Source organism: Bidens hawaiensis, unplaced genomic scaffold, assembly GCF_021521415.1.
Source record: "Bidens hawaiensis isolate Kalapana, Puna unplaced genomic scaffold, B.hawaiensis_p1.1 tig00000780_1, whole genome shotgun sequence".
In the NCBI taxonomy this organism is placed as follows: Eukaryota; Viridiplantae; Streptophyta; class Magnoliopsida; order Asterales; family Asteraceae; genus Bidens; species Bidens hawaiensis.
Window position 1 is genome coordinate 2,503,734 of NW_027491045.1, and position 15,059 is coordinate 2,518,792.

Below are 15,059 nucleotides of genomic sequence, written 5' to 3' on the forward strand. Positions count from 1 at the left end.
AGGCGAAGTTGCCCAGTTCAGCCGCTGTTTGGTTTCTATCAAGCATTTTTGGCGATTTTAACACCCTTGTTATGGTTCAACATCATCCACTACGTTCCCCAACCGTTTTCGGTCGTTTATATACCCCGTGTATACTATAAAGCTTGGATCTTTAAACTTTAAAGATCAAGAACATACCTTTTTGTGCTCGTTTGGATCTCGTTTAACTTGTTTAATCACAACTAATCGCTCACTCTCTCTCGGATCACGCTCGTTCCTCTCCCTCGGCCGCCGGCGGTGTGTGGGTGTGTTTTGGAGTGTTAGAGAATAAGATGGAATGAGTGATGTTTTAGGGTTTAGGGGATATTTATATCCCTTAAGCCCATGGACCTAAGGCCCATTCTCATTTAACCCATCTCAATTAATCTAAGTCCATGATCCGCTCCTTACTCGATATTAAATAATCAATAACGCGAAATCACTAAACATAACTTTCTTTATTCAACCTTAAAATTTTAGGATGTTACACGGTGCGTATGGTTTTGAGTTTCTTGCCCGTTTCGTTTTCCACCCTTTTCACGAAATCAATGAGTAAACCCGTAACTTGGTCTTTCGTCTTTATCGTGAAAACCCACATATAGCGGGTGTAGTCGTCAACAACAAGTAAAAAGTATCGGTTGCCACCATGTGTCTCGGGAGTAATCGCGCCACAAAAATCGGCATAAACGAGCTCGAGCGGTACCTTTGCACGATAATTAGATTCTTTTGAGATATCCGATCTTGTTTGTTTGCCTAGCATACATGCATCACAAATTTGCATCGGGTGTTCGATTCTTATCACTCCATTCGCGAGTTTCGTGAGACCCCGAAGGGCATCGAAATTCAAATGCCCCAATCATGCATGCCATATCCATGCAACGTTATGCAAATTGACTTGTAAGCAAACCGGAGAGACAACCTTTAAATTAATTTATAAATTCGATTGAAGGAACGCGATACCTTGATTAGAAGCCTTCCATCTTGTTCGAATATCCATAAGATACCATCTTGGATCCCGATCTTGCATCCTCCCTCGTCTAATTGCCCGAGACTTATAATACTATTTTTGAGAGATGGAATAAAATAAACGTCACTCAAGGCTCGTTGTTCTCCCCTTTGACCTTCTACTACTATCGTGCCCCGACCTTCGATTTCAACACACGACCCATCACCGTAACTTACTTTACCGGTCTTGTTACGATCGATGTTGAAAAACAATTCCGGATTTCCCGTCATGTGGTTACTCGCCCCATTATCAAGAACCCATGTGTTTTTATCACATGGGGTTGAAGCATATTGCTTTGGATCAACCCGGTCTTCTTTTAGAAAAACGACATCTTCCTTACTCCGAGCTACCGTCATCATGTTTAGAACCGGTCCGCCATATTGAGCGAGGTTACTTTGATCGCTCGTCTCCTTGTTTCGGTTAGGACATGACGTGGCAAAGTGCCCTAGTTCATCACACCGATAACATTTAATCTTTGACCGATCCTTCTTCACCCGGGGTTCTTTCTTTTCCCGATCCACAACCTTACCCTTTCCCTTGTTCTTTTGACTTGATTCAGTTCCCATCTTGCCTTTCCCATGACGCCTTTCTTGATTGCTTTTAGCTTTCCATTCTTCATATGTATATAGGAGTTGTTCTTGCTTACCGGACACGGGTTTGTCTTCATCTCCAGATCATTCCTCAAACGCTTTTAGGCGTCCAACGGCTTCATGGAACGTCATGGTCTTTATATCGACAAACTATTCAATAGTAGCAACAATCGCTATATACCTCTTTCTTGGAACGGACTTCAAAAGCTTTCTCACAAGGGTCTTTTCTTCAAACGGTTCTCCAAGATTACTTGCTTTGGAAGCTATTTGGCTTATCTTGGTCGAGAAGACATCAATCGTGTCAGTTTCTTTCATCTTGAGTACATCGAACTCATGTTGAAGAGGCTCAATACGTGCTTCTCGAACTCTATCAACCCCAACGAAACGAGTCTTAAGTGCATCCCATATCTCTTTAGCGGTGGAAAGGTGAGCCACTTGCATCACCAAAGCCTCCGGCATGCCTTGATAAAGGTACACAATCGCCAACCCGTCTATCTTCGAGTCAACCACCGTTCCCGTTCTTGGTTCGATGGCCTCCAACAACCCTTGAACCTTGAAGATGGCCTTGATTTTTACCGTCCAAATCGTATAATTAGTGGACGTAAGAATTGGAAACTGAATCGAGAGGGAACTCGGTTCTTTGGGAAAACCGACTTGATTGCTTGACCCTCCAACTTGATTATTTGGTTGATCACCCATCTTTTCTATCTTGTTTGTTGGCACTTAAATTGAATTCTTGATTCAATTTTCTTTAACCGTAAACAATAAACAAAACAAATTGTGTTTTGCTTTGCTTCGCTTCGGACGAGTTCGTGTCAAAACAAAATAATTTTGTTTGCTTTCTTCCGTAGCCTTTAATCCAGAAAACAACAAAACACTTTGTTGACTTTTAGGATCCCTTTTTCTTTTTCAATTCTTAATAACAAAATTGAAATCTTATCTTCTTGAATCCAAAACACATACTTACGTATGGCCACAAATTTTAATAGCCTTTCACCAACCAAACAACTGTGGGCACAAATACAAAGACGGATGTCAAATTCGATACTTAATCGGATTTACTTCACCGTCGGTGTTGCTCCTGACCTTCAATCCTTCTTCGGAACCCGCGGTTGTGATCTCAGGTGACCACCTTCTTTGATTGATGATCCTTGCTTCACCGCCTTTGTATTAAGAACGCCTCTTTAATCGATAACCGATTGAAGATACACACTAGTGTACCGAAAAACATCGATACCGAACACGAGTGAAACCATATGTTACGGGCTGAAACCATTGCAAGGTATGAGACTTGTCCCACATCGGTTGTATGGGCAACTGGTGTGGGGTTTATAAGCCAGATGGGTTCCCGGTTTCAGTCCGTAACACCATATACAATATTGTATTGATTTTTGTCGGTTTGGTGTTGGTGTTGGTATCGGTACCATTAAAAATGCCTAACCCAAATTGTACCGATACTAAAAAAGGCGAAAACATGAAAATCGAGGACCAGTATTGGTACACCAATCGTGTTCGGTACAGTTAGGGGTGCAAACGAGCCGCGCACACAAACTATTTAAGCTTGGGTTGATAAAAAGCTCGAAACGCGTCGGGCCTTAAAATAAAGCTTGGTTAGTTATTGAGTCCAGGCTCGAGCCTTGTATGGGAAGCTCGTTTAGGCTCCTCGAGCGTCATGTGTATTTTCAAATTTCAAGTTTTACCTCTTTTGGATTTTTAATTATTAGTTTTAAATTGTACAGTCAAGCTTGATCCAAGTTTTGACTCATTTAAGGTACAACACGAGCTCAAGCCAAGTTTAGGCAGGTTAAAACTTTTCTTAAATCTTAAAATATAAGAAAAAATAATTAAAAACTTTTACAAATTAATTAATAAATATTAAACAAATCGAGCCCGATCTTAAAAAACCAACTATCGAGCCGAGCTCAAGCCTAGTGAAGTCCCATCTCGGCTTGTTTACACCCGTAGGTGTGGTGCGGTACGATACCAGTATTTGATAAAAAAAATGTTCATCCCTGTTTTTTTTACTTGGTAGGTGTTTGTTTTATATTTCAAGATTTATGATCTTTAATAACATAAAGTTTTCAACTTTTAAAAAATTATTAACTTTTTCTTTTTGTTTTTTCTGATCATGATTGGTTTTATTGAGGTGCAGAGTAATTGGAAAAGTTGCTTCTGATAAGTGTAGCATATGGCTATTCAAAGAACCTTTGGAATGTGATCAGAGATTCAGAGCATGTCTAATAATTGTCAAAAGTTCTTTTCATGGGTATGCTTAGGCATGTAAATGAATTGAACGTTCTATAAATCGTTCGGTGGGAAGTTTGTTTATGTTCGTTTATTTAATAAACGAACGAACATGAACACATGTTCCGTTCGTTCATTTATGTCCATGAACGCTCGTTTATATTCGTTTATGACTGGTTATTTATGTTCGTTTATGTATTAATAGAAAATAGTTAAATATTATCTGGATTTTTTTTTTCACTTATAATTTTAATATCATAGAAACATCTAAACGATTTACAATGAAGTGGCAGGTAAGCGGGCAACAAGCTGCGCCGCAGCCCCTTTTTGGATAGCAAACCTAATCCTACTAAAAACAAAGTTTCGGTTCTTATGGGCCGATACGTTACTATGTACAACTTTCTGAACCCTATTCAAAAGGTCCACGCCATCCGGAGCTAAGAAGCCAAAAGTGTCAAAGGCAAAGGGGATGAACACGTGTTGATTCTTCAAACAATCTCTCTCGTGTTTAGCAACCTTGCCCGATGCCGCCTGGCCTGCTACAAACTCATTGTCCCAAATCCCGACAAGAGGGGACACTCCTGTGAGGTCGACACAAGTGTGTTTCCCCCCTATCCCCAAAAACAAGAATATCGGCCGGTCGTAATGTAGATCTTCCTTCTTGAGGATCCGTAAGAAAGTTTACGGGGGCTTCCTTTTTAGCCGAAATTCCGGCTCGTTTAAGAACATCGCATAGAACATCCCTTACCAAATCATGTCTGTACTTAAACCCAGGTAACTCTTTGCAGTGAACCACATGCTCGCCAAAAGAATCCAAACAAACCTTATGGAAAACCGGGCACGGCTCATCTACCGGAAACAAAGGGATGAGTCATCTACTTAAAGATTTTATATTTGTTCATTTAAGTGTTTTCATTTATGTTTGTTTGTGTTCGTTTACATTTGTTCATATATGTTCGTTTAGATTTTTAAACAAACGAACATAAACGAACACAAATATTCATTGTTTAAATAAACGAACACGAACATAAATATTTGTTTGATTAAATGTTTGTGTCCGTTTAAAGTTAAATGAAAGAAGACGAACATGCCCTTGTTCGTGTTCGTTCGATTCGTTTACAAGCTTTCATTATTCACATTGATGAATGCATCGGTCTCAATCTCTAGACTCTACCGATTTTATTTGTGTTCATTTGTGTTTGTGAACAAATTCATTTCCCTAATAAATGAACACGAACATAAAATCTCGTTCAGTAAGTATTCGCGAACCGTTTGTGAACACATTATCTCCTTAACAAACGAATATAAATTTGTGATGATTTTGATGATTTTGCAGCTTTCAACACAATTGAGTGAACAGTTTGATTCAGGAATTTAGGTGAACTATTATGATCAACAGTTTACAAGTTTATATATTTGTTATCATTTGATCATACCCTTTTGCTATTTACTCTCAAATGTCATATCACTAGACTATAGCTTTTATTCAAGCTGTTCATGCAATATTGTAAGTGTCATGTGATATTGTCACACCCCACATCTATTTAGACACCCTCAATATGGTCCATATTGCTCAATATGAAGCATATATGACCCCAAATCAGACACAAAAGTATTTTATGTTATACATGATATGCCTCATAATAATCAATATGACCATATGAGAGTGTGTAAATAAAAAAATAGGTTGTATCAATAGACAGAGCCTTATTTATTCTTCATATGTTTTTCTTGGTAGGTAAAGTTTCACCATCACTATTTTTATTACTAGAAAGAACTCAATTTGATGTGTTTTTAAGTTTGATTACTTGGTACCTGAAGACCTTCATTTTGTGTTCAAAATGAGACATACATTTGAATCACTAAGTGTTGTCAATCGCGTCGGGTTGACGGGTTGAAATGTACAACCCGAACTTGACCCGTATTATTATTCGTGTCAAAAACTTTAATCCTAACCCGCACACACATAAATACTGGTCGACACGAGCACGACCCGTTTAACGCAATTTTCATAAAAAATAATAAAAACAAAATTGATATAATTTAGAGCCGGTAGAGTAAATAAGCAATATTAATATATATATTTATAATTTTTGAAAATTAATAAAACTCTTGAAAATGAATCGGAAATGACAAGTGTATTTTAAAAAAAATGGAAAACAAAATAAAAATATAATTATAAAAGTTTTTTTTTAATAGTTAAACGGGTTAACGGGTCAACCTGGCCCGTTTTTTAAACGGGTTGTGTTAGTCAACCCGAACCCAGCCCGTTTTTAAACGGATCGTGTTAGTCGACCCAAAACCTTTTTTTTTGTTTCGGGTCGTGTTAACAATTGTCGACCCTAGCTTCCATCTTACTATCTACCCCAACTATTTGTATCAACATTATTATAACAACCAACTGTTCCGGTCCACCCGCCTTCAACTGGGCCCCACCGAACCGAACACTATCGAAAAATTTTGAGAAAGCTACAAGACTCGGGTTCGGGCCTAAAGATGAGAAGTGCATGTTCCTCCATCCTCATTCATCTGAATCACACATGGGAAACAATGATGGGTCATGACCATGCTGAAAATGACATCAAATGGCCTAATGGATTGACATTCTTTAGTGCATTAACTAAAGGGCTCGAAAGCAAGCCCGGGCCCGATGGTGGGCAGGACTCGAATCATGACAAACACGAGGCGGGTATGTACACCGATGTGATGGAGAATTTCTTGGAGCGATCGAACGATTGTGTGATCAGGTTATGATGAATCTTGGACAAGAACATTTTCGTAATCTTTGTTGTGTTGTAGTTGTTTTTGGTCTTTTACAAGTAGGTTAAATTAGTTAAGTTTATTTATTGTTTTATTAACCATGAGAAACTGTCATGGAACCTGTTATCATGCTAACCAACAAGATCAGGTAAATTACAGCTCATGCTGAGCTTAGACCAAACTTGACAAAAATAACGCAATCCCACCATCAAATTAGCAAAATACAGAAGGAAAAAGGTTCATAAATCTTTGTTTTGCTGACGAATTTAGTATATGTTTTTGGTCTTTTGCATGTTTATCTTTCTTGAATCGGGTAAATTTGTGATTTTTTTTACTTTAACCATGAGATCCCTTATCGAAAACTCACGGATCCTTCCAGTACTATGTTAATCAATATAGTCAGGTAAATCGCTCCTTATAAGTCCTAAACTAGCAAAAATAAGTAAATAACACAATCCCACCATAAAGTTAGCAAAATAATAATAATAATAATAATAATAATAATAATAATAATAATAATAATAATAATAATAAAACAGAAGAAAAAAAGGTTAAAAAATATTTGGTGTATTTTTGTAGTTGTTTTTTTCTTTTGACGTATTTATATTTCTTGAACCAGTTAAAACACTAAACTTTTTATACCATGAAAACCCGTTACTGGAAAACTTACAAGACCACATCAATACTCTACTAACCAACATGAACAAATAAATCACAATTTGTACCGAGCATGTGGTCAACATAAGCAAAAATAACACAATCCCGCCATCAAATTAGCAACAAAAAAAGTTCAAAAAAACTTTTTAAAAAATGAGCACAATCAATAGTCAAAACACTTTCTTTGATGGCTCCATAGCATGACACTCTTTGCATGTAGACACAATCCACCGGAAAAACATCCGGCAATAACCTTTCCTCTTATAACATTTCCTCTTCTCCGACGACTCTTTTCGCATCTCATATTCGCCTTTCCTTCGTAGCGAAGCCCGTCGGTTTAGCACCGGCACCGGTGCCATAAACTGCCACCTTTGAGCCGGTGGATAGTAATTATTACCATAGTGAGCCGGGCTCCGAGGCCCATTTCCCGAGAACACGACGTTTCTTATTGGAACTCGTGCGGGGGAACTCTCACTAGTACTTGTTCTGGCACTGCTGCAACTACTACTGCTACTACTGCTTCTGCTGTTGGTACTTGTGCTCCTAGAGGACATGAGGGAATCTTTACTATTACTACTATTAACACTGCATGTCCTGGAAAACGTGCAAGTCGTCAAAGCTGCTGGTTTAAGTGGGAAAGTGTGTAGGAGGAATTTTCCATTTGAGAATAAATGATCGGCTAGTTCAGTGTCGATTTGGATGTCTGGTGACATAGCGGGGAATGTGAAGTTTTCGCCGGACGAACTCTTTTTGTGCCGGTGATGATTGTTCATGGTGGGATTGTGAATTGGAATGAAGAGGTTCACATGTGATATATATTGTAACAAAGTTTGTGAAATGGTGGTCATGGGGCCAATTGAGCTTGTGATATCCCCTAAAGTAAAGACCATTGGGGCCTATGTGTTTTGCCACATTCATAAGGCTTAACGTGGCCAACTCCTTAGATTTTGTGATCAAATAAAATATCAAATCCATCAATTCTTAAAATGCCATGTTTTTATCGTATATGGATACGTATTTAGCTATTTAAAACAATTACGCATCTTTTAATTAATAGCGTCTAGAGTTATCAGTATTTGAACTGTCATCTTTCTTTACTTTTTGTTTGACATTTTAAATGAAAAGTACCGTTTCATTAGAAGTCACCTAAGATTCACACATTTTAAACTATTATAATTACTTTTAACGTACATATTAACTTGAAACAATTATGATGCAACATTAATCAATTTGAAACCTAGAATAAATGGCTCAAAAAGCAATTTCATAAGTAATATGAGATGAGATTATAATCAATATCCTGGTATCGAGCCTAACTCGTTACATACGTATTGTTTTCATACCGGTTGTAAGTCCTCGAGTCCAATGTATTAATTGACCTCGCAGGCCCTTTTAACGGTATGAAATCATATCGAAAGTTAAGGGTGTTTGATTTAAGAATTTTTTTTAAGAATTTATATACGTTAGAAAAATTGATTTTGAAACTAAAGTTTTATCACACGAACTGGATTTATCGAAGGATTTAAGAATCGTAAAGGATTTGATTGAAAAATAATTAAATTTGGTTTGTAAGTTCACTAAGGCAGTTATAATGTGGTGTCGGCAGAGACTGGTAATGGTGGTGGTGGAAGATGAATTTGTAGTTCTTCGGTTAAAGAAATTTAATTACTAGTATTACCAAACCAAACATGTTATTCATTGAATTTAGATTTCAATACGACTTCTACAGCTAAAACTGATTAGAAGAAAATTCATATCCCGGTTTTATTGAATTCAATCTATGAAACTCCTACTTAGTTACTTGTGACATACAATTTATTTCGCATGTGACATGAAATGGATGTCTTGTGTACAATCTCAATGTCGATAAAAACAAGTGTTATCGTGAAGAACTAGATTTTCAATCATGTAAATGAAAAAATGAACTTCTAAATCATTTGGATTAGTGATTGATTATCATAACATGTCATGCAATGTGAATCATCAACGTCACAAGTTAGTTTTGATAGTTAAAAGCTAAAGATACAGTCTTAATATTGCGTAAAGCAAAAGGTGGACAAAAAGCATAGTACAAAAGCATAATACAAGTTGGATGGATGACCACATTTTAATGGGCTCTTTTGGGCTCCCACAAGACCAAGTAATGATGGGTTCAACATAAACTTTTTGAATTTGCCACCTAGCAAATGCATAATTATTTAATTTTCTTTTTAACTAAGAGGGTCACATCTGTCGATATCAATTGCAATAATATAATAATATTTGATAAAATCCATATATAAAATGAATAAATTTGTGTTAGAAACGGCTTTAAATCACAACTTGAGAAAAAAAAAAAGAGTTACTTTTATCACACGTACGCTCTATATTTAATTTAAGTTAATTATAGCGGGTTGGAGCTCGTCTACACAGCCACTCTACATAAATTCATTTGATTGGTTGCGGCTTTTTTCAACGTACTAATAGGTGTGCCCGTAACGTCCATGGTACCTCATCCCTAATGGTCTTTGGTGCCCACTGCCCAGATATGCTTGTGTGGCCATGGGTGGCGCCCCCTTGAACAATCACTACACATGGTCTTATATTATAAAGTATAATAAAATATTGTATATTAGAGTAGTCACAATGTAACTTAGTCGGTTTTGATAAAAATTTTGAGCGAACTACCATCTATGGTTTTAGGAAATGACAAGTCAATTTGGTTGGGTGGGTTGGCGGCACTGGCCAGTTTGCATGTTTAATGGTTCGTCCGGAAAGTTTAATAGTTTGAACAGATTTTTTTTTCTCAAGATCATTAGATTTTACTAAAATAACTATATTGATAATGATGACTCGTAAGTTTAATACACACGGATAACTACATATTCAAATAAAGTTTAAACAGTTGGTTCCAAGTTTCAAACCAGACTGAACTCTTCTATCATCAAACCCTAAAAACCGACGTGTGAACAAACCAGTTTGGATCTCAAATTGACATAGCTGCCTTGGTTTGGACAGTTCAGTGGGTTTCAGTAATAAAACCCTTTTCATTATACTATAGTTATACAATAAACCTCAATACATATAGCAATGATAACCTAAATGAGATGCTTATAATATAAGGTTATCATGAGCAAATTGTTCAAATGTTTTTATAGTAGCATAGCTTATTAGCTTCTATGAAATGTGCTACATAACTTTATAATCAAGGTTGAAAAGTACAAGAAAAAATTGATACTAAAATGATATAATTAGTAAAATTAGTACTTGCAAATTATCTTGCTTTTGATTGGGCAATTAGTGAAAACCTTTTGTATTTTATTTAGGGGTTTCTTGTAGAAGAAAACTTGGGGTCCATTTTTTCCAAATGGATTGGTTTATTGTGAGAATAATAGATGGTGGCCCAACTAAATAAAAAGGTTCGACAAAAGTAACTTTAATAAAATTCCTATTGTTGTCTACCAATGTTAAAAGACAAAACCGAGGAATAAAAAGGATGATAAGGTTTATTATTCTTAGTTTTGTTTTCAAAGAAACAAAAGTGTCACTTTAACAATAGCTTAAGGACCATTTTCAAAAGTTTCATGTTATATCATCATAGTATTATATGACTCTTTGTGATTCATAATAGAAAAAAAAAGTTGATATATGTGTTTGAAAAAATTATTATTACTATTATTATTATTATTATTTTTTGGAAAAAGGAAAAAATATTTGTTAATTTGATATGCATCAATGTATGTTTATTTTTTAAAAGTAATCGCGTGTTATTTCTTTAAAAATAGGTCTAATATTATGTGTTCTTTAGCCTAGTCGCGTACACAAAGTTAGCCCCATGCACAATGACTCAATGAGTATTATTTGACACGATATTGTTGCCGATATATATGGTATACTTTATAATGTTTCTGATACGTGTCCGTGATAATTCACAATTGAATGTTGCAAATAAAAATTATTACGGAAAGATGCATTATTGTATGATACGAGTCTAAGATCTAAGAGGTTTTTTCTCCTTTTTTTTGTGAGTTTGTCAAGTAATTGTGTTTTTATTAATACTTCAAATTACGTGGACAATGTTGGGCGCATTAAGCATATGTTGGACAATGTTGTTTAGTATGTGAACCTCAAAGTATCATATATTTAAGGAAAATTGGTTTTAAATAATTTCAACTATACCCTATTAGTAAATAACAGTTCTAGCTTAACACTTGTCTGGTGACGGTCCGAACTAAAGGTGTAGTTGTTTTCAACAGTCCACAACTAACGGAATGTTAACATCGTTAGTTTGGCGATTACGTGGCAGCATAGGTGTCAAAATTTGCTTATGTGGCACTTACATGGCATATGTCTCTTTTAATTATTTATAAATATATTAAAATTTTATTTAACCCCTGTCACAAGTCACAACCCACCTCCACCCCCTTCTACAGTCACAACTTCATCTACGGCAGTCCAGCAAACCACCACCACCATCTCCGGCGAGTAACCACCACCTTTTCAAACTCAAATATTGAAAACCAATATTGTTATGACCCTTCCTCTCTCACAATCGTCTTCTCCGTTTGTCTTCCTCTCTGATCGAAGAAACATCACTCACTATCGCCTTCTAATATGCCCAAACACACACCCCGACCATTGTTGCTGGAATCAGAATGGGAATCTTGATTGCTGAATGCTGATACTGATCAGATATGATTGGAGTTGGGAGACGAGATCCTGGCCGGCGGCGACTCCGGCGATTTATGGTGGTGCGTATAGTGAGAGATCTGCGTCGCCTGAAAATGGAATTGAAGATCGCCGGAGAAGACGACTACACCGGAAAAATGGGAGTTGCAGGTAATCTTTTTCCCGTTTGTTACCTCCTCCACAACCATAGAAATCCCCTACTCTCCGGTCGCAACCATCTCCATCATTCTTCTACCTTGGAGAAAAAGAACCACCGCCATTGTTTCGTCGTAATACTGTCGGAGAAGTGCAACAACGACGAAGATGAGACAAACATGGTCGGAACAAGATTGTTCCATGATTCCCATCTCATCTGATTTATCAATAGTGTATATTTAATTTATGGCAAAAATATTAATTACAAAATAGGTGGCCCACAAATTTGACACCTATGCTGCCACGTAAGCTTCAAACTAACGGAGTTAACATTCCGTTAGCTGTGGACCGTTTAAAACAAATACGTCTTTAGTTCGGACCGTCACCAGTCAAGTGTTAAGTTGGGACTGTTATTTGCCAAAAGAGCATAGTTGGGATTATTTAAAATCAATTTTCCTATATTTAATAACCAAATGAATATATATTGTGTTTTGGGCATATAGATCCAACAAACTCATGTGTTGAGGGAAGATGACAATGAAGTAGTTTGTTGTATTAATGTAGTATTATGTAATGAAATTAATTATTTAGAAATTGATTTTGGTTTTATGAAAAAAATTTTGAAAAGTGTTTCTAAAGCTTCAACACTCTAATATTAGTTTTTACCAAGGGATCAAACCTAAGCAAAACAAATTTTTGTCAAAATATTCAGGCTTTTTACAAACTAATGTTAGTAAGGTTTTACTTAGACAATCCTTCTTCTAGATTTTAAAAGGTTGGAAGTTTAATGTATGGGTTGTCGACTACACAAATGAGTCTTGTATGATTGATAACGATTACAAACCGTGCAAGGTTCATGATGATCCATGATGGCTTCATTCCTATTTCATGTTTCCATTCTTCTTGTCGTCCCTTTGAATTCACAAATTTTGGTTGGAACTTACATGCATAAGTTTTGGTTCTTGAGTTTTCTCGACGTATATTTTAGCTTAACCGTTTGAACTACATGTTTCCTTCTCCTATACGCCCTTTCGAGCTGAATGTTCACGAGCGTTAGCTCATTACAGATGCCCATAAAGACTAAAGAGAATGAAAAGATTCTATCGAATATTTATACCTAACAACCTTTTGTAACTATCACATAATTCACTGAAACTTGTTATGTAAAAAGTAGGATTTTTAGAAAAAAAAATGAGTTGAACGTTTAAATTTTCTTCGGTTGAGAAAAAAAAAATTCTTTTTAAAAGAAAACCGTGAATTTTAATGCAAACTTTATTTTTTATGAACACACGTATAATTTTACGTTATACGTTTAAAGTTTTTTTAAAAGGAAAATGTGTTTTTTTATCGTATGTACAAAGTTCGTATCACGATTCTTCAAGGGAAAGGTTGTGGGTGATGATACATCAAACATGTTTATGCAAACTCAACTATGAAAAGTTTTGTTGGTTCAAAAGAAAATTGTTTGATAATATGAGAATGACAAGTCTTAAACATACACATGCCATTTAGTAAAATTGCAGTTTATGTTTATTTTAGTACAACTTTATCGATGAAATATTGTACTACATGATTGAAATATCAACTACTGTTTTGTCTATAGTGATTATAAAAAATTAAAGGTCAATAAATAAAATTTGAACCAGTTGACAAAATAATGAGTCAATTGTGGTTATTCCAAACCAACTTTCTTTTAATTATGATTATATGCATATAAATAGCATACCATTAATGTTCCTAAAAGAGTATTTAAATTTGTACTTTTACGAATTTAAACCACTCAGACCGCCCCATGCCACCTTATCATAAAAGAGCGTTAAACAATACTACAGTAGATGCATAATTTTGAATAATACTACAGTTCTAAACAAGTCAGAGTATGCAACTCCGCTAGGAACATAACAGAATATCGGGATTAAAACCATGTTAGATACTACCCTTTAAACTCTTAATCGTTTTTGTAATTAAACTTTGAACTTTAAAGATAACTTTATGTTTATATTTCGCACGACGATGCATGTTTCAAAGACCAAATATAATTTGGCCCGGCGCGTTGCGCTGGGTAAAAATCTAGTTAATAATATACAATGAAAGATTGACATGTAAAGACTAAATACACATATCACAATGTGAGAATTGAGTAATTGATAAAAGTTTGTTGGTTAAGGCATTAACTACCAATTATTGTAAATTTGTCATACCATTATTGATAACACTTTTTTATAACCGATATACAATGTTACATCGTGAACCATACGACTATCCGTGACCATGTGAGCCAATGACTTTGGAATCACGAATCCGTGTATCGACTATCTGTATCATGAAAGAAGTGGGTTTGGCCGTCAATCCAAAATATGACAAAGTTATTCTTTTAAGAGGCAGAGTAATGATATATTTAAATTTATTTTCATAATCATGACTAGGGTCATATAGTGAAGAAACACTAAGTGACCCGGTACAGATTATAGATAATCTGGGGGTTAAGTAATGTTTCCCACGGATGAGGTCTAGCTGAGAATGCTGTTCTTCAGGAGACCTGCAAAACAAACACCGTAAGCTCGTCACTGAGAAGGGGGGGGGTTCCTCCTTGTGACCACCCTCCGGCGTGAGAATCAGACTAGGTTGCTCTGAATATAAGTGTATATTAAGAGATTGCTAGATAACTGGATAGCAGATGATCTTACCATTCCAAGATGTTGGAGTATTTATAGCCGAAGGTAGGTTTCCTAGAAGGTACAGCCGGCTGAATAGTATTCCTGTTCTACCAACAGTGGACTATGCACAGGCCATACTGGTTGGTGGATAGATTACGGCCAACAGTAACTATGTCGGCTGCACTATTCCTCCAACTGTAGATTATGCACGTCCTACCTACTGTGGATTATACGCAGGCCATGCTGGTTGGTGAATAGGTTACGGCCAACAGTAACACTATTTCACCAACTGTAGGCTGCGCACGCCCTACAGTAAGGGTTGGT

At 36.1% G+C, this 15,059-nt stretch overlaps 1 protein-coding gene and 1 pseudogene across 1 annotated transcript; one reads left to right on the forward strand and one right to left on the reverse strand.

Moving 5' to 3' along the window:
• Positions 1 to 1,764: 1,764 nt before the first annotated feature.
• On the reverse strand, positions 1,765 to 2,313 carry LOC143535619 (uncharacterized). Its single transcript, XM_077029831.1, has one exon. It carries the CDS (start codon positions 2,311 to 2,313, stop codon positions 1,765 to 1,767), a length of 549 nt encoding a protein of 182 aa, XP_076885946.1.
• Positions 2,314 to 2,583: 270 nt separating this feature from the next.
• LOC143535630 (protein RICE SALT SENSITIVE 3-like) lies at positions 2,584 to 6,931 on the forward strand (annotated as a pseudogene).
• The last annotated feature ends 8,128 nt before the right edge of the window (positions 6,932 to 15,059 follow it).